Here is a 21297-nt window from a genome sequence, read left to right as displayed (position 1 = left end):
AAGCCAAAGAAAGTATGAGTTTAAACAGATATAGAAGTGAACCATATTTTCTAAGGATTTAGTATTTTAATTTCAGTGAATTATAGTCTTAAATTGGCATGATTATCGTTTCTACTAAAAATATCAAATAGGAAGAATTACATCTAGCTTGCATATCTCTTCAGCATAATACCTATTTCAGAATTCGGTTAGACCCTAAGATTTATTTCTTGTCCTTTAAGATTCATTTGACCTTGACAATATTATTGAAAAACAGTCAATAGGAATTATGCTCTTTTTTTCAGTAGAACAAGCAACATAAACTTGGTGCTTAAGACACAGAGACCAGAATAAAACCAGTTGCCATGTTAACTCATATGCCCTACTGACCTACCTTAAAGATTTCTGTCCCATTTAGCCTTCGTATTTACTGTATTTAACACTAGAGTCACAGATTTAATAAATTGGTTTTCTTTACTTAATGGAGTACACTATATAATATAAGATAAAGTGGAATGCAGTCCCAGCAGAGATTTTTGGTATTAAGGATTAAAATTTGTTTTTCAGTGACTTTAAACAGTTCAGTCATTTAAGCTGTAAATTGGGTGAAGCTCTGTTGCCTGTCTTCCACAGACAAGGATGAAGACCGTGTAAATGCCAGTATAGCCCAGATTTTAAAGACTATCTTATGGCCATACTAGATAACTCATTAAATTTGCTAAAATCACTGTATTTTAGAGTTGGACTGGTCCTAGAAAGATTACAAGTACCATAAATAAACCTAATTTGTTACACACTTCTCAAACTTATGTGTTGTAGAGGCTACCTGGAAGCCCAAAAGTCTTTGAAGGTCTATGTTAGCACATACTCAGGGTGTGTGAATAGCTCCAGATCGCAGGGATACAGAATATGTCGGCTCCTGTGTCACTTTCTTATATCTGAGATGTTATGTATTCTGTTTCCTTAACCTCCCCTCTCCGCTTGATGCCTAACCTTGTGGAAATGAGAGTAGAACTACCAATTTCATACTATGTTCTAGAACAGAAGTTATCTGCTACTGTTAACTTTCCCTCTAGAAACTCTCTAATGTCTTTTAATGCTGAAAGAATGATCTTCAGTTGGATCTATTCGTGTACCTCTGAATATTTTTGAGAGCACCAACAAATACTTCCAACTTTTCTTTTCCCATGGCAATACAGAGTATCATAAGTGTTTTTGATTACCTGACTAGCTTTTTAATATAGAAACACGCTGGTTTTCATGTTTGGTACAGTAGATTTGAGATTTTATAAGTAGATTTTATAAGCTAGTAAGTTCTTTAAAAGCTCTGTTAACTTTTCGTTTAAAGTGTTTAATGTGAAAAACACATCCAGTGTTATGGTTTATTTATGGTGTAGATTGTACATTTGTTCTCATTTTTTCAGAAAAGACTAAGATCATCATTGATAAATGATGTTCACAAAAGTTCTTAGTTCCCAAAAGAACTAAGGTAATTTTATGCATATATTTCTAAAGGTCATTTCCTCTTGAGAGTATTTTTGACATAGAGCTATTATCCCTCTTGAATGTCAAGCATAATACTTTAAAGAAAACACTACACAGGTCATACCATCCAAAGATTAAAGTGGCAATCTAGTTATAAAACTGTAAGCATTGACCATTGCAATATAATTGCACATTATTTCTTTGCAAATGCTTTTTGTTCAAAATCCAGTGCAGGAAATACTGTTTAAATCATGGAGTAAGTAAAATCAGTGTAGACTTGTTGTATGTTTCCTGTTTTCAAAATACTGCTAACCTCTCTGCACAGATCCTGTGACTCACGGGGTTTGGGTTGATCTAAGAAAATACTGTTAACTCTCGTTTTAATAAGTAAATGTATTATATGCATTAGGTGTAGCTATCAAAAGGTAGATATTTTGTGGATAGTACTAAACAGTACCATTTCTTTCTGTATGTGAATTCCTAATACCAGCTTCTTTCTACCCTGCTTTTTATTTTTGGTAGAGAATGATGATTTAAGGAATGATACGTGTTTGTTTTAAAATCAAAATGCTATTTACCTTGCTTCAGTTTGTTTTGTACGTATTTTAAAGTTCACTTAAATAGAAGTAGCTTTCCTTTAAAAAAATACTCAAAGAATTTTACAATATTTATTTGTTTAATAAGTCTTATTCCCACCACCTTTCCTTAATATTATTACTCCCTAAAACAAGGGAAGGGGAGAATTACTTAAACATGTGAGTCTCGGTAACCTGTGTTCCTTTTGAGAAATTAATATTCTGTAAAGTTTTAACTTTCAGCTATTAACTGCGATATGAATGATACTGTACAGTCAATGTGAAACTAAACCTCACCTGGAACAGTCACAATTTTTGACCCTTTTTACCTGCATTAATTGCAATTTAGCTCTCCTACCATTTCTCCCTTCAGCCTTTCCTCTATGCTCACATCCAAAGAATTCCCCTATCAGGGTGCAAATCAGTTTGTACTTTTAGGGACAAGTTTCATGTGTTTCACATTTATAAAGACTACAGGGCAGTCACTTTGTAGAATGTCCCTTAATTTGGGTTTGTGCCAGTGGTGCTCTGGGTCTGGCTCCAAGTGACTTGGGAGAGTCGAATATGCATTTCTCTTCCCAATTCAGTGTTCAGCATTATCAGTTGGTACTTGCAATTGACCATGGAGGGATTATGTACACCATGGAAATCAGGAAACACTACAAATAAGGACTTTGCACCCCTGGAGAGTTGGTCGTTCAACATTTAGCAGTGTCCGGCTGGGTTAGTAGTGTGATGTTTCTTCACGATTAAACTTACGTATTTTTGGCAGGAATATCATAGAAGTGATACTTTATTCTTCTCATTGCATCCTATCTGGTGGCAAGCAATGTATATTTTGTTCCCTTTCTAGTGATATTTACATTAATCGCTTGATTAAGATAGTATCTGCTTGTAAGTTTATTTATTTTTCCCTTTTTGATCAATAAATGTCCTGTGTGCGCATACAGTACGATTATGAAAACAACTCATTTCTCATCCTACCTTTTCCTTCTAGTTTTAGCATCCATTGATGATTCTTGCCTGAATTATTATTATGATTGCCAAATGGTGACTTTTCTAACTCCATCATTCCTTCTACATTTATTTGTTGGCATTCTACTTTAAGGAAAAGCTTTCCCTTATTTATTTACTCATGGATTTATATTTTATTTAATTTGTTACTTTCATTTATTTTGATGATCAGATTGTCCTGAATTTGGCCAGTGAAGCCCCTCTGAGCAGTTTCTTTGTCTTTTTGACATGTCCCCATCCTTCTTTGAGCACTCCCTTACTTCCTGGCACAGTAGAATGTTTCAAGTTCAACTTGTACTTCCTCTGCCTCAGCCCTGGAATCAGCCATTCCTTCAAGGAGAGTATTCTGTAGAAACCAAGGTCTGAGTGCTAGGTGTGCTCATTATTCATTACTATTGGCGTGTTCAACCCCCAGGCCTTCGATAGGAGAGCTAGAAACTGTGTGTGTGTGTGTGTGTATCCCTTTACGTTTACATTTATTTCTATATGTTTCTAGATATAGCATAAACCATAAATTTGCAATGATAGCTCCAATTCATATACAATACCACAGAGTTTATTTTATCTTTTCTCCTTTTTATTTATATTTTCCTTCTCTGTCACTGAAAAATAAGTTCCCATTGTCCTCAATATACTTACTTATTCTATTAATCTTCTGTATGTAGCCCATCTCCCAGTCCTGCTGGGCTGCACTTGGCACCCTGCCCTAAAATTGTCTTCGAATGGGCTGCCGCTACTGTCCCACTCCAACAGTACTCTCGCAAGTGTTATTATTACCAGCCACTGCCAAGTTGCATGATTTATATTTTGAGCTTCTTTGTAAAAACTCTGATGTTGTACATGAACTTAGTATTTTGTCATTTCAGCTTGGTTTGCAACTTACCTGCCTTTAGTTCATGAGAAACATCAGATAGCTACTATAGCTTAGTAACTTACTGTTCATGACTCCTGAGAGTGTTCCACATACTTTGAGGAGAGAAACAACCCAGAGAAGATTGGAAGGAGGCAGGGCTAAGGAAGGGAGTAAGTGGGAGATAACTGAAGGGTACCGTGTGGAATGGATGCTACTAGCACTGTTTCCCCTGCTTAACATAGGTGATACCCTGTCCTGGGAAGGAAAGAATGATCCTTAGAGCCGCAGTTATTACTAACTCAAAGCCCTTTTCACTGGACCCTTATCTTTTGGCCTCTCCAGTGCTGGTTCACTCTGCAAGTTTTCAGCCACTTTTTCTATTTTGACCACTGGCCTCCAGGCCTGTTTTCAAATGCCTGCTTATTTTAGGATGTTCCTGAGTGCTTCCATCTTTCCATCTTTCTTCCCAGATAAATTTCTCCTCTTGCATATCCTGTCTGATTACTGGTTCTACCAACTTTCCAGTCTTCCTTCACCTCCTTTTGCCCCCTCCCTTTCTAGCCCAGTATAATTTCCATGAACCTGGCACTAGATGTAATTTCCATGAACCTTTATAACCTTTCCAAAAAACTCCTCTATCTTTGAGTTCTCCCATTTTTATAAAGTAATTTCACTTCCCTTGGTCTTTTCCCACATCTTCATGGTGCACAATGTTAAAGGGAGAGATAAAGGGAACAACTGGTAACTGGCGTTTCTATCACTTTCTTCCCTGGGCAGAAAAGGTCACCAGTTTTCTCTGCAACTTTTATTTTCTGTTTTTGCCCTTTCTCCTTTCCACTGTAATCCATTTTGCTCCCTCCCAATGCCACTCTTAAATGATCTTTGTTCTATGGATCATTTCCTTGGTCTCTTCATGTGTCTTAAGGTCTTATAGAAAGAAAAGGGTCAGAAGATCGAGCTGAGTTTTGCAACTCTGTGGAGATGTATTGTGAGTGACTAGAAAGCACTGAACCTCTGTCAAGCATATGGGAAGTATGGTCTGTCTGTCCCCTTTAGCACCTTGCAGGAGAAGGTCAGGAAGGAGAGGGGTTGTGTGTATAAGACAGAAACTTTCTCGGCTTTGAGGAGTGCGTTAAGAAGAAATACTAACGGCAGTTTCCCAGAGAGTGGGCAGTTGGAGGTTATGTGGAGAATATAATTAACCTCATAGTCAGGCGGTCTTAATCTAGTGCAATGTTTGCCTCTAACTGGCTGTGTGACTTTAAATAAAGTCAATTAGACCTCTTTTAATTTCTTATTCCAAAATGAGCATGTAGAATAGCGGAATGCTAAGGTCCTGCACAATTCTAAAACATTCTAATAGAACTGAGTAATTATAACGTTAAAGATAACTTTTTTGGTGCATTTTTAAAACCTTCTGTTTTTTTTCATCTACATGAAGGCAATATACTAGTTTCATTTTTCCTTTCTTGCAAAACTGGTACTCTGGGGAAAATTCAAGGGGATTTATTTAAATATAATTAAATACAATTGCTCTTTAATAATGTTTATGATAGACTTAATCTGCATTGAGCACGTACATTGTATTTCTACTAACCATTTCCTTTGGATAGCCGTTCTTACACTCATTGGAGTCTCTGAAGAGGACTCCTCAAACATTTGCCTATTGATCAGAAATGTCTTATTATTTCCTTTGTTGTAGTCTATGTATTGAGAAAAAAATTAATTCCTATAATGCCTTTTAGGTACTTATAAGCTAACATGATTACTAATATTTTTTCAGAGTATTTCAGTGGGTGAAAGAGGTTATTTTCTTTGTGTTCTTTGTTTCTACTTCTTTATTTAGAACCTTGTATAAATTTTTCCCTTTTTGCACATTTTTTTATGTAACAAAGGTCCTATGTCTCCACTGTCTGTTAATTTATCAGAGATATATATTTATATATATCAATGGTGATACAATGGTAATATATTTGGGTAAATGAGAGTATTAAAACTAAGTTAAACCACTAATTGCAATGTGACCTGATAATTAACTGAGATAGTTTTATAAATAAAACTTTAAAAATATATTACTAACCATAAAAAATGGGCAAAATTTTGATTTAGATTTTGCTCAAAGACCAGGTAATTTTGACCAAGAATTGTTTGATAAATTAGGGCATGTCCTTAAAATTGCTATTTGTAAGACCTCAGAACATATAAAATAAGCTGAACTGGGACATTGATTTATAAATTTATTTTGCATGATGGATACTATATTTCTCATTTATTGTAAAAATAAGATAGCCATTAAAATTCTGAGAAATAACTACCAGATTTTATTATTAACAGATCATAATTTGTATCAGTAACCCATCCAAAGTAAACTAAGTCCCCATAACATACTTCTGCATGGTTTTTTTTAGATCGAAGAAAGCAAAGAATTCAATTGATAAATCAACTGAGACTGACAATGGTTATGTATCCCTTGATGGGAAAAAGACTGTTAAGAGCAGTGAAGATGGAGTACAAAGCCATGAACCTCAGTGTGAAACTATTCGACCAGAAGAGACCACCTGGAACACAGGAACACTGAGGAACATACCCAGCAAAGTGAGTGTGATTTTTTAAAATAGTTTGCTTGTGTGATTTTACGTTAGCTAATGAGAAGTGACTTAGACACAGCAGTTGTCTTTGAACTATGTATTTTCTCCAGAATTTATTCTGTGAACCTTTATAAATCACGTGGATGAAGCTGAAAATCAGATGAAGTAATGTGAATGAACTTGAGTGCCAGTATAACCTGGCACCTTCTTGACTTGATTAATGACACCAATTTTTCTAAATGTTAAAGCACTTTTAATTTATAGTTGATACTTATTAAACCGTATCTTTTCTTGTCCCATTTCTGTGTAAGAATTTGCTTTAAATGGAACGTCTGAATTTTTCTAGAATGTAAACTAGGAAACTTTTCTTCCATTCATGTTCTCCCTAAGAAAATATAATAGTACCTTGTTTCTTCTACCTTCGTTAACTTTGGTATCAGCACATTTATTTTGTTTTTAATTGGAAAAAAATTCTTATCGAGGATGTATTTGTTAAGATAACGTTTGTTTACTTTTCCAAAATAATAAAGAAACTGGGTTTTTGTAACAAAGCATAATGTAATATCTTCTACCTCTGTTTCACTGAATTTTTATTTTGGTTAAATAATTTATTCTCTAACAGCTGTTATAGTATTAAAATACGATCAAATTGAAAGATGTTGCCTCTGTTATATTTAGGAATGTGAGCATGAACATTTGTGTTGAAGAAAATATGTAAAGAAAAGAGGATTCTCTTAATTTTGAAAGGACTATGTGTTACCCCTTGACAGTACATGTATTTTCAGTACCAGTAGGTACACAGTAAATAGTATGGGGCTGTAATGAAATATAGTCGGTCCCTTATTTGACTTTAGATTTTTGAAGCATTTGCTGTCTGATAACGTGAGCCTCACATCACTGTCATCACTCAGCAAATACGTTTTCCATCAAACAGTTTTCAAACACGTTTGCAGGTATGTGTTACGTACTAAACTTATATGAGAGGACCATGAAAGTGTCCATGACACTTATGCTCTGGAGTCTCTCAATTTCAGAATTTCTGAAATCTGGATGTCTCTTACAAATTGATATGTATATAATGTTGTTTGATACGTGCACGCATTCAACTGTCATTCACCTTCTCCTGCCTCGTAAGCCAGTGATGGTCTTATAATTGATCACATTTTCAGTTTGTGAAAATAGTGTAATTAGTTCCATCTCAGTTCTCTCACCTTATTTTAAATGGTCTCTGTTCTGTTTTTATCCTAAATTTTAATTTTGTAAGCTACTTCAAATTCTTTTGTGAACAGAAACGTTATAGAACAATATTTGACAAATGGCTATTGAATTACTTTTAAAATACCAATATAGTCACTGATTTAAAACATTGTTTTCAGAAAATTAGGTGGTACTGATCAATTATCTTGAGGTTTTTGAAGGTATTTGAAGCTGTATGTGTATATGTATGCATAATTTAAAATTTTTCATTTTTAAAACTACAGGGTAAGTCAGAAAAGGGCAATAATCTTCTTTGTGTACTCCCAATTTAGGATACCCAAAGGACAATAACAAATGTCTCTGATGAAGTCTCCAGTGAGGAAGGTCCTGAAACAGGGTACCCATTACGCCGTCATGTGGACAGGACTTCTGAGAGCATTCTTCGGAATAGAAAGTCACACCATTATAAGAAACATTACCCTAATGAGGTATATACTTTGGCCTTACATATGTACATACATTTCTATTCTACTATGTATGTTACCAATTTACAACTTCTTTCAACAATTGAATATAATTATTGAAATAACATATCTCCCATCAGTATCAATATCTTACTGTTGTATGATCAGGATTTATAGAGTAGCAGTTTTAGATTTATGTGTTGCACACATGATAAATAGCCACATATTTGTACTCATTTTGTGCATTATCTCTGAAGACTCATACATTCAGTTTTGTTTTTATTGTTAAAGAAGAACATCCTGGAGAGACAACCTGTGAGTTCCTGTGTTAGTCTTTTCTGCAATTTCAAAGGCTTTATAACTTCTTGATTATAGCAAAGTTATTATATTATTGTAAGTAATTTCCTTCATGTTACTGTCACCAGTTATTAAGTTGCTCATACTATTAAATTCAATCATTTTTCTTCTTTGATTCTATTTTTCTTTATTAATGTTTGTTTTTTTCTAAACCTTTTTCTAACTTTATCAAATCTCTTGAAGTTACCACATTTCTTGAAACTATTTACCGCATTTTGCTGTGTATAATGCGCTCCCGTGTATAATGCGTACCCATGTTTTTGGCCCAAACTTTCAGGGAAAAAAATCTTTCATTTTAAAATTTTAATTTAAATTTTGTTTACATTTAGGTACTTGTTTTTTGTATTTTAAAGGAATTTTAGCAGTTATTTTTTAACATATTATAGCACAAGAAATTTTATGTAACAAATAATTACAAAACACAAGAACCAGATATAAAGTACAAGAAATTTTATGTACCGGTAACAAACTTAGAATATTTACGCGTCATAGAAGGCTAAGAACTCTTCATCCTTGCAAGTTCGTAAGTTCAACTAAACCAATTATCATATCCCAGGGCATTATTTTGCATATGGATATCGTTATTGATTTCTAGAGTTACACTTTTGACTCAAGCATAAATAAAAATAAAAAACATTTATATAGATACGGAATTAGTACTACCCATGTATAATGCGCATCCTTATTTTTCCCTCACAAATTGGGCAAAAATAGGGCACAATATACACGGGAAAATACGGTAAATAGAAAAAGAATTTTATTCAGTTGTATTTTCAGTTTTTATTTGAAGGATAGAACATTTCATTATCTCGCTTCAAGGCAAATGAATTATTTCTTATGTCACTCTTTAGTAAACATAATCTTCTCTTTTTGGACTATATTAGCATATTTTTCTTGATGGCTTAGGGTTAAACTTTTGAAAACTCAAATATGCTGTGTTGGAATGTGAATACTTGGAGGGTTTTAAGAAGTGAAGAGTTATTTGTTCTTTAGATGTTCTTCTCTGTGATTTTACCTCTAGTTAATCTTTCTGGTGACTGTGGCTGTGTTTCTTTTCTCAGTGTCTCTATCAGACAGACACTAATTCCAGTGTGTCTGCTCATTGCTTCTTCAGCCACATCATCTGATGTCCTATCCCCTGTTCTGAAACCAGATAACCATGCTTGTGAAATCCGCAGTCTTATTCTACGTACAGATAGAAGTCAGTCAGTCCTGGAAGGGATTCAAGATCTCCTATAGAAGAAGGTCTCCACTTTTCTATACAATAAGTTATTTGGCTTTAGAGATAATTATCACACCCCCATAACCTTTGCTCTTTTTTTGGTTTGTGCTGTGTTTTGAAGTATTGAGATTCTTGAAGACAAAACAATATTCACCAACCTTAACTTTTAAATAAATATGTTGCTTAATAGCTTCTAGATTTCATGCTAAGTGAGGCTTATAATTAGGTAGTAGGCATTGGTTATTTTAAATTTTTTTTAACGATGTAAAAGATTACATAAAAATAAAATTGGGTTTTCAAATTCTCCACCTGTAAGATGAGGAACTTTAGAAGAGCTAAAAAGCTGCATTTCAGTTCCAAAAAATAGTGACTCTCAAATCAAACCAACTTCAAAGCATATTTTTAAAAAGCAAAACAGAACCTCCTTTGAATAAGTAAAATTGAGACAGAAGATTTGTAGTGTTGTTTTGCGTCTTTATGTATCTATTACAATATTCTCTTTAAATTACCGGTGATATTTTTTCTTTAAGGATGAACCACAAGTAAATCATTTGGGGAGGCACTTTGTGCATGGGTGGGACTGGTGGGCTTGACTGTAAGATGACTGGTCAGGGACCCAGCCATTTGTTTAAGCCTCCCAGGTATCAGTATCTATAGATCTGCTTTTTTAGGGGAATTTAGTTTTTTAGGAAGTATCATTCAATCTTTGGTGAGATGGAGTGGCAGATATTATTCTAGGCTACCATGGCGTTTGGCCTCAAGGGGCTTGGGGATGAGGTGGTGATCTTGTCATTTAGTGTGTAGACTTTCACTTAACCCCCACTTTGTCTGCCCCATCCTCACCCCAGTTTCTTACCTTTTTCTATTATATACTTTATCTGGTTGGCTTCTTCCAGTCTCCAGTGGTAAGATGGTGGTGGAATAACTTGATTATCTGGGGTGTAAGGGGTATCCTGGGGAATTGATAGCTTCTTTTAAGCATTTGTCCTATTTTCTACTCTGTCCTGCTTTCTTAACTCTACAGCGTCTTTCTATTTTTATTCCCTATTATAGATTAGCTTTACATCTAATAAAAGTAACACTTGATGGCAAGCATAATGAAGAACCCACAAGCTTGGAGTCAAACTTTGGTAAAATTATTTCACTTCTCTGAGCTTGTTTCTGCCTCTACAATGGAGAGAGAAGAAGAGCAGCCTCAACAGATGGTTAGGATTAAATAAGATTATGCATAATTGCCTGACACAAAGCATTCCAGTGATAAATGCTTATTCCCTTAAAATAAATAATTTTTCCCCTCAGAATTTTATTAAATGCTCAGTTTTAGATAATCTGTCTAAAGATTTGAAATGAGCAGAACAAACCAAATTAAATGAGCTATTAACTTGAGCTGTTTTCTTCCATTCTAAACTTTGCTATTCAGCAATGTGTAATGGAATTCACAGCGACCATTTAATCACCTAAATATTGCAGGTAAAATACTGTTTGAAATGTAAGCAATTTAGACAGTAATTTTTATATTTTACATTTGTAAAATGGCCCACTTATTAATCAGTATTTGGCAAAACACTTTTATAAGGAATTATAGACATTTCTTTATCATTGAAATTGCCCATTGTTTTTTGTTCAACAGTCATCAGGCCTTTAATCCTGTTATTTCTATATCTGATTAGCAAGTCTGCATCAGAAATTAGTGATAGATTATAAGCTAGCTTTAGCAAAAATTTTAAAATTATCAATTACCGATTGCTTAATACATTCTGTGTCTTACAAGCTAATGAAAACTGTTGTGATGAAAACTGTTTATGCTTCAAGTATTCTGCTTGACATTAGTGAATCTGAAATATTTTTGGAGTGCTTTATATAAAAAAAAATAACAGACTAATTTTTTTACCCTTTTCGTTCTGTCATTTTTTCTCTTTTTATTTCTTGATTCATTCTCCTACTCAACTCTTTCAAAAAAATTTTACTTCTCACTCAGACAAACAACCCTCCTCCCACATGTACTCTTATACACTAAATATTGATTCATGGTGCCCCATTCTAATATCAGTGAATTAATTATTGATAATGTATCTTACTCATTCAAGATATTTTGTTACCTGTGGTAAGGATGGCAAAAAAAAGAGTGTTTGGTTTCTGTCTTTCGTGGACTTATAGTATATTTGAGTTATGATTTATTTGAGAACAGAAAATACACAAACATTTAATTAACACAGACAATAATGTAGATGCTGGATAGCAAGGCGAATTTTATTGCCAAATGAATTTAAATAATAATTCACTTCAGGGACAAAGTGTTTACTCTAAGTAAAAGGCTTTAAACTAACATTTGTTGAGACCCCGCTTTGTACAGGTTTGTATTAAAAGCTATAGTGCTCATTTAATTTTCAGTATCTCTTTAAGGTAGGTAGTTTTAGTCCTCATTGGTAGATGACTAAACTGAAGGCTCAGAAACAAGGTAAGCCAGCTAGAAAAGGATAGAGATGGCAATTTCCTGACACTTCGTTGAGTGAGCTTTAAAGGAGAGTAGGATTAATAATTAGCGGTAGGAACATAATCAGAGGCTGGCATGGCAAACAACAAGCTGTGTTGAAGGGCTAGGGAGCAGCCCAGTGTCACTGGAGGAGAAAGTCGTGGCACGGCGAAGTGGAAAATAGGGTCTGACAGTAGTACAATTGAAGACAAGCATGCCAGGTGAAGGAATTTGAACTTGACCCAGGAGAGCAGTGGCAAGCCACCTAAGGATTTGGGCCAGAGGAGGGAAAGAACAGCTATACTTTAGGAAGGTTAGCCTGGAAAGAGGGAAGCTTTTTGGATAGTAGCCAATAGGAGGCTTGTATAGCAAATGAAGTATGAGTGGTAAGAGTCTGGACTCTGGTAATAGCATGGGAAAGAGAAAGGGGTCTTTATAAGACATTTTGAAGGTAGAATTGACAAATCTTAGTGATGAGATGGCTAAAAACATAAAACATATCTAAAAATTTTAGCATACTTTGCTATAAGGATGACTGTTAACCATTCTTTATTCAGGAAAAGTTCTTTTGCATTCATTTAAATTAAAATTTTACTCAAAACTGTTTATTTTGTATATTAAAAACTCCTAGGAAAAAAGTAAATTGATGAGAAATTCTTTAACTTGTGCCTTTTAGTTTTTCACTTTTATACCATAGATTATCGCAAAAACATGAATTGGCAATTATCTTCCTAGTATATATTATTTGTTAATTTTCTGTCAATTTATTGAACTTCTGTTTGAGAAACAAAAACAGTTTTTGAGATACATGAAATCTATTGCTGCTAAAAAAAAAAAAGACTAAGTACGAAAACTCCATTAAACATATCAGTTAAAGTGGGTTAGTCCATAAGAATTTAGGCTAATCTCTGCCTGCCTAAATGCTGAACTTTGTATAAAGTTTAAGAGAAAATAGGCACAATCTTTGCATTCTAAAAACTAATAGGTATTTTTAATGTTTTGCTATCTATTTCACTGTCATTTGACAGTGTACTTGTTGTTTCAGTAAAAAGTAGCAATATATGGTTCTAATAGAATCCTTTGATTTGGAAAGGGTACATAAAATTGTATTAATGTCAAAGAATATCTTGATTTCAGGATGCCCCTAAATCGGGTACTAGTTGCAGCTCTCGCTGTTCAAGTTCCAGACAGGATTCTGAGAGCACAAGGCCCGAATCTGAAACAGAAGATGTGTTATGGGAAGACTTGTTACATTGTGCAGAATGCCGATCATCTTGTACCAGTGAGACAGATGTGGAAAATCCTCATATTAATCCATGTGTGAAAAAAGAATATAGAGACGATCCTTTTCATCAGGTTGGTTTCCAGTCTTGGATTATGTGGGGCTATCAGTCCCGCTCCTTTGAATGTATGTGCAGATTTTATAAAAGTGAAGAAAAAGCTTACATCCGATTAAAATAATATTCCCATAATTTTTTTTTTTTTTTTAAATATGAGCTTTGGTCTGGCTTCATCGAAACATGGAATCTCAGTATTTATGTTATGGTTGTGTCTCTCACCTTGGAAACATATGTTCCATGAGAGGTTGTTGGTAAATGGAGTCTTGTAAGTCAAATTGTGTTGTAGATGCAATTATCTTTTTCTCACTCAACGTACATCATGGTCAGGTCATCTGCACCTGTGACCTGAACTCCACCCGTAAGATTATAATTCACAAATCTGCATTTCATGAATACAGATTTGTATCTCCAAGTGCTATAGTAATGATATCCAATAGAAATAAAATGAGAGTCACATACGTAATTTTAAATTTTCTGATAGCCTCATTAAAAACATTTAAAAATGGAATTAGTTTTAATATGTTTTATTTAAGCCAGTATATTTAAAATATTACTTCAACTAATGAAAAAATATTAATGAAATATTTTACTTTTTTTATACTAAGTCTTCAGAATCTATTGTGAACACTTACTGCACATCTCATTTGTACTAGCCACATTTCAAGTGCTCGGTGGCCACATGTGAGTAGGGCATACCATCCTGGACAACATTTGAATGTCCTACCAGTACTGCAGATTTAAGCAAACATACCATCTTCCCTCATAAATCTGTTTTTCTTACGGCACTCAGGTGGGTGACAGCTCCATCATCCACTCCCTTGTCCAGAGACTCGGTGGTCATTTAAAATCCTCACTCTTCCTCACTTTCATCTCTCTCTTATCCAAGTCCTCAAAAAGTCCTAATAAATAAAACCAAAAAGTAAATCCTTAGAAACCTAGAGCTAGAAAGGAACTTCCTTAACTTCATAAAAGGTAGCTATCAAAGAACCTTCTAAAAACCTACGTATTTAATGATGAAATTTTAGGAGCATTTTTATTAAAGGCAGGAATAAGACAGAGATACCCATTATCACTGCTTTTTCTATCAAAATCCTACCAGCATGTTTGTTTGTCTGTCTGTTTTCAGTTGGACTTAGACTGATTTAAAGTTTACATTAAAGAAAAAACTGTCAATAGCAAAAACAATTTCAAAGAGCTACATGAGACTTTCCCTACTAGATATAAAAATTTACTTCAAAGGTATAATAATTAAGATAGTATGGTATATGTGTATGCTATAGACTGAAAGGTTGTGTCCCCACCAAAATATATATGGTGAAACCTAATCCCAGTGTGATGGTATTAGGAGGTGGGGCCGGTGGGGGGTGACAAGGTCATGAGGGTGGAGCCCTCATGAATAGGAGTAGTGCCCCTATAACAGAGGTCCCAAAGAGCTCCCTTACCCCTTCGACCAGGTGAGGTTACAGCAAAAAGAGGGCAATCTATGAACCAGGAAGTGGAATCACCAGACACCAAATCTGTTGGCACCTTGATCTTGGACTTCATAGCTGCCAGAACTGTGAGAAATAGATTTCTGTTATTTCTAAGCCATCCAGTCTCTGACATTTTGTTATAGCAGCACCAATGAGACTAAGACAGCATATAAACAAATAGACCAATGAGTCAGAATAGAAAACCCCAAAATAGATACATACTTATGTGGATCCCTGATATATAACATAAGTAGCATTACAAATCAATGGAAAAAGATGGACTGTTCAGTATATGGTTGTGGGTCAAATGATTATCCATAATAAAAATATATTCCAAATAGTTCCTAAATGTGAAGAAGCAAAATTTTAAAATATTTAGAAAAAAATATTGAGGAAAATCTTTGTTACTTCAGGTATGAGAAGAATTTTTTAAATAAGATACAAAAAGCAAAACATCAAAAATTCGGAGGTTCACAAATTTGAATATCTTAAAATTTAAAACTTTGGGCTAAAAAATTAAGCCATAAATATTGTTAAAAAAAAAAAGCCACAGGCTAGAAGATATTTCCAACATGTCAAAGTATTACTATACAATGCATATAAAGAATGAGTAAGTAAAACAGAGGAGTAAAACACAAATGACTCAATGGATAAATGGACAAAGAATGTGCACAAGGCATTCACCTAGATGGATAATATATAAGTAAAAATGGTCAGCCTTATTAATAATCAGGAAAATGTAAATTAGAACAAAGATATAATTTCATATTGATCAGATTGTCAAACAATTTTAATCTGATAAATTACACTGTTGGCAAGAATGTGAAGAAAGAACTCTTATTCAATGCAGATGTTACTATAAATTTGTACAACTGCTTTGGAGAGCAGTTTCTCATTACATGGTAAAATTGAAGGCCTGCATACTGTAGGACTCTTTTATCTGACTCCAAGGAAACTTTAGAAGATAGGCACAAGGAGATATGTAAAAATAATTTCTATGTGTATGACACTGCATTGTGCATAATGGTGAAAAATTAAAAATAATTTAATAGCCAACAATAAAATTAATAAATTATGGCATATGATAAAACAACATAACAGCAGTGAAATTGAATGAACTCGGCTTCATATATCAAAAGGAATAAATCTTGTGAATATAAAAAGGAATAAATCATGAATGAAGAAAGCAAGTTGCAGAAGTATACATACAATATACCATTTATATAAAGTTTTAAAACATAAGGCTATATTATATACTGTTTATTGATAATAGCATATGCAGAAAGAGTATAAAAACATGCAAGGGAATAATAGACACCAAATTTAGGATAATAGATCTGAGGAATGAAAGAAGGAATTGAGAGTAGGGAAGGGTACAAATGAGTTTCAAATTTGCCTGTAATATTTTTTAAATTAACATATCTGGAGCAAATAAGGGGGGATAGTTACAATATGATAAAGTCAAGTATTATTATTCTCTATCTGATTGAAATGTTTCACTTAAAAAAATATATCCCTTAGTTTTGGCTCTGGCCATGGGAAAAGTGTCAGGGGAAAGAGGCTTTGCTGCAGGGGTTTGAGAGGTGAGAATGAGGAATGAGCTTTAAGAAGCTGGCCATGAACGTTTGGAAAATGAACTAGTAGTTAGATGGGGAAATAGAGCTGAAGGAATGTGTTGGTTCCCACCTGACTCCCCAAGTTGTGAAATATCTGACCGTGTGTGTGTGTGTGTGTGTGTGTGTGTGTGTGTGTGTGTGTGTGTGTGTGTGTGTGTGTAGCACTATATGTATAATACGTAGGAGAAAACTAGCAGGGAAAAATTGAAGAGGTACAGGAGAAAAAGTTGGATGAGGTTTCTTAGGATGCTGGAAGGGAAGCATAATTAGGAAGCTTAATTAGCCTTCCTCAGTAAGAGGAACACATCCTCTGTTGAGATAGGAGGAGGAGCAGTGCATAAACGAGTAAGACGATGAGATAGTTACTGCCTAATGATCTCTGTTCTGTGCGTGCAGGAGGGGAGGGGGTCTAACAGTAAGAAGTGAGGTGATAGGACACTCATATGGGACTTGTGGATGGTGGTGAAGGCTTGAAGTTACCATTTGCAGGAAATGGAGACTGGGGAGAGAGACAGTATGTGTGTGCATGTATTCAAGCAACTTCACACATTAAAAGAGTCACACTGTCACTTTGTTGAGGGTCTAGCTGGAATCTGAAAACATGAATTTGTAGTTGCCCATTCCACACAGTTGTGTGATGGTTTCTGGAATACTGTTGTAATACTCATAACAATAGCAAACATCTAATTAGCATTTATTATATGCCAGGCACTTTGCAAAGTAATCTAGTTGCATTATCTCATGTAATCCTCACAACCCATGACAGTGTGGTTTAGTTTTTATTTTATAGATGAGGAAATTGAGGCTCAAATAATGCACCGAAAGTCACAGAGCATAGGCGCTCAACAAATAGTTGCTATTCAAAGGACAGGAGAGGGGATGGTGCACTGATTGAAATAATGGATAGGGTAGGAGTCTAGACATGTTAGATTGAGAAGGAAATGAAACCAAGAAGGGACTGATAGATTAAAAGATAGGTGCATTCAAGGAAACAAGTGTTTTAGAATTGAAGGTTTGAGAGATCTGTTAAGATGAGAGGTGTGTTTGAAGATTCATTTCAGAAGTGGAGCAATTCTGTGTGGTGAAGAGGTCCAGGGTGTGTCCATGAGAATAGCGGAAGGTTCCTGGAATTTAAGAAGGAAAAAAGCAGCGATCAATCCATGAGAAGAGGGTTGAGTTTATCCATGGGACTGGACCTGCAGTGTTTGCATATTCATCTGAGTCACTGAGGACCACAATGGGAGGGAGGTTCAGGGACATGCTGTAAGCTGTTTTCCCAGCGACACCTAAGTGGCCTCAAATTGGGGACCCTGGTTGAGTCACACAGTGCCTGTTACATAGTGTGCGTTTAATAAATATGAGTTGGGTGAGTGAATGAAATGAAATAAATTATTTTTCTAAGCATGCTGATTAGGCTTTTCTTAAATGATTAAAAATTGTGTTTAATGAATGCTATACAGAATAAATTGGCACTGAATCTGTCACACCATTCTGCTCCCTTTTTGGTAACACGAAAATTTTTAAGAGTTCTACTTGGCACAACTAGTTATAGTATCCATTGGTTTTGCTTTTGGATGAAAGACTTGATTTTACACACATTTCTTATTTTCAGACTTCTGAAAAATAAGCTCAGGTTTTCAGTTTTACTAGTAGCCATGTGATGGAAATTAGCTCCCTTTGATGAAAAGCTACTAGTTTTTTCTTGTTTGACTAAGGTCTTTATTAGGTTTAGAGGACTCTTTTCTGCCCACGGTAAAAGACTGAAAAATCCCTCCCATGAAGAAACTGAGCATTTGAATCAATGTATTCTAGTCAGGATGTTACCAAATCTATAGTTTTGTTTTTTAGTTTTTTTAAATGGTTTGTTTTATTTTCTTTATAAACTACCTGAAACATTTATACAGGAGAAAATTTTCCTCCTCCAATTATGGCTGAGTATACAATAAAATATAAAGCCATATTAAAGAGAAATTCATCTTTCAGTAGGAAAAGCCAGATTTTAATGAGTACAGTTCCCACAGGTGGGAACTCCAGTAAAGCAGTTGTCATGATGAACTTATTTGAGATAAAACCTGCCACCATTTAAGTATTATGGTTTTAAGGAAGTTTTGAATGAACAAGGAGCAAAGCAGTTGAGATTTCAATGAGAATAAAGAACAATCATTAAGAGTTCCAAATTTCAGTTTGAAAAACATACTAAAGAACCTATATGAAAAAATGGGATTATTTGCTCTGACATTTCCCCTGAGCCTTTTTAAAAAATTGTTTCCTGTAATACTGCCCTCCATACAGTTCGGCAGTGCCTGTTTCAACAAGATGGTCTTTCAGAATAGATACATACATTTGACAAGCACAAGTATAGGGTTCTTTTAATTAACTTTTTAAATTCACCAGTTTCTAGTTGCATTCTTCGCTATTGCTTTCTGGCTTTCTAGAAATAAGGAAATGATTCTCAGATGCTAGATAGAGTAACTGACAAAGTAGCTGGGCAGAACGAGCACTTTTGGAAGGAGAGTGAAGGACTTCTTGATTTCCTGTTTCTGTGTCTAGATGGACCTTTGTGGTGTTGATGTACCTTGCTTCATGTAATTGAAAAACCTTTAACTCACTGTTACAGACTGAGCGTTAAAACGGAACCAAAAACAACAAAAAAAGAAGCCTGTAAATCTGTGGTTGAAATCTGTTGCCTCTCAGGCTTAACACTTTCCATTCAGCTTCTCGCTTGTTCCCAGCTTTCTAGTTTCATTATGTTTCATAATTATTAAACTTCCAGGGAAAGTTTGATACATATTTTGATGCAAATTATTTCTATCCTAAACCAGAATATTTTATTTGGAGATAAATTGTGAAACATTATTTGAAAAATTAAGTGGATAGTTAATAACCAGTATATCATAGCTCTTAAGGATCTCAAATAGTGAAATATATAACTCTGAAGGTTAATGTATATTAAAATGCTATATCTGTGGGTAATATAAATTTTTAGAGGAAACCTGTTCCTAGTCAAATAATTACATGTAAAAGAGCTTTGCCAATAGCATGACCACTAGCATTATGATTTGCCTATAATTATTCATCAGTTTTTATTCTGTTTACAGTAAACATGGCATATATAGCTTTACATAAAGAAAATTAATGTATGAGGTCAGAATAATAATAATTTCCTTTCTCTGTTTTCTTACATATTACTGAATTATTTTATCCTTTTAATGAAATGAATCAATGCAACTTTATTCTCCCTAGAGGAAAATGTATTCCTTAAGTTTACAGAAACATGTCTTTACCATATTTTAATCACATTTTGTCCACCAAAGAATAAATAAAACTAGGGTAGGTTATTCTGTTCATTGTCAAAAGTTATTTTAATGAAATGTGTTATAAAATAAGTTAGAAATACTGTAATGCCAACAAATTCATCCCATTCTAAGTCTAATCTTTTAGTGTTACTTCTATCACTATCTAATGTAAAGATGACTGTTCCATTAATTTTGTTGCTACCTTTAACCCCCAACTATCCTATTTGGAAGTTTTATTCCTTTATGGGTCTAAAACAAACAAACTTAAGCATCTGATCCTTTGTATTAAAGCTTTCAGTGTTTCTTTTTACCTTTTTTATTTCTTGAAACATTGAGAAATACTTCATACTATTACTTGGGAGAGTGCTTCTAGTTCTGTGTGCTTCAGCTTGCAATATTTGCTTTGAGAAAAAAGTTAAATCAGTTCTTTGGAGAAATGCTATATTAAAATATCAGAAAAATAACTAAGTCAAATATTAAGGGTAGGTATGTGAGGACGAGTGTCGTTCAGTGTGAGATTATATCACTATTTAGTCTTTCAAAGAGGTTCAATTCTCAGCTGTCATTTTTTTGTATTGAATGATCATAAGTTGGACAATCAGTAATATGAACAGTTTGATGCCCATTTGTCTTTGAACATTAATATATTAGTAGCTATGTAGACAGATTGAAAACTAAGTGCTTTTGCTGACACATTTTAGAGTATTTTTGAACAACATGTTGCCTAATATCTGTTATGGAAAGTTCTTAACTTACACATTTTTATAACTGTGTAATATCTTATGCCATCTGTTCAATGTATATGCTAGCTAATTTTAAGATAGAATTTTAGTGTCATTGAATTGAAATTGTCTGTGTTAGTACAGATATAGCTATGCACATATATGTGTTTTATTTATAAAACATTAATGCATTCACCAATTTCTATTTTTTAGTATAGTTAAAATTATGTGTGTATATACATGTGTATGTTTTATTTATGAAATGTGATAAATGTATTCACCGATTTCTCTTTATTTTTTGTAGAGTCATTTGCCCTGGCTCCATAGTTCCCACCCAGGATTAGAAAAAATAAGTGCTATAGTGTGGGAAGGCAATGACTGTAAGAAAGCAGACATGTCTGTACTTGAAATCAGTGGAATGATAATGAACAGAGTGAGTTTTTAAATTTTATTTTTTTAGTTCAAGGATAAGATAGTGATTATTAATATACTAAGTAATTACTGGAATATTTATAACCTACTGTTCTCATTTCTTCAACCTGAAAAAATAAGGTAACTGTATTTGCTCAGTCAGTGATTTAAACAGTGATTTGTCAGCAAACCACTCTGATCTTTTAGTGTTTCATTCTTGTGACAAGAGTAGA

The 21297-nt window shown here is 34.1% G+C and overlaps 1 protein-coding gene across 2 annotated transcripts in view; it reads left to right on the top strand.

Annotated features, from left to right (window-relative positions):
- Window positions 1–21297, top strand: part of PHTF2 (putative homeodomain transcription factor 2) — a 111353-nt gene that overhangs the window by 73617 nt on the left and 16439 nt on the right. For both annotated transcript variants that reach the window (XM_033088896.1, XM_033088897.1), the window contains 4 exons: window positions 6315–6501; window positions 8024–8179; window positions 13345–13563; window positions 20958–21086. In XM_033088896.1, the coding sequence (XP_032944787.1) occupies window positions 6315–6501; window positions 8024–8179; window positions 13345–13563; window positions 20958–21086 (691 nt within the window). The remainder of the gene's footprint in view (window positions 1–6314; window positions 6502–8023; window positions 8180–13344; window positions 13564–20957; window positions 21087–21297) is intronic.

This window comes from Rhinolophus ferrumequinum, chromosome 20, assembly GCF_004115265.2.
Source record: "Rhinolophus ferrumequinum isolate MPI-CBG mRhiFer1 chromosome 20, mRhiFer1_v1.p, whole genome shotgun sequence".
In the NCBI taxonomy this organism is placed as follows: domain Eukaryota; kingdom Metazoa; phylum Chordata; class Mammalia; order Chiroptera; family Rhinolophidae; genus Rhinolophus; species Rhinolophus ferrumequinum.
This window is presented reverse-complemented; position numbering and strand designations above follow the sequence as displayed.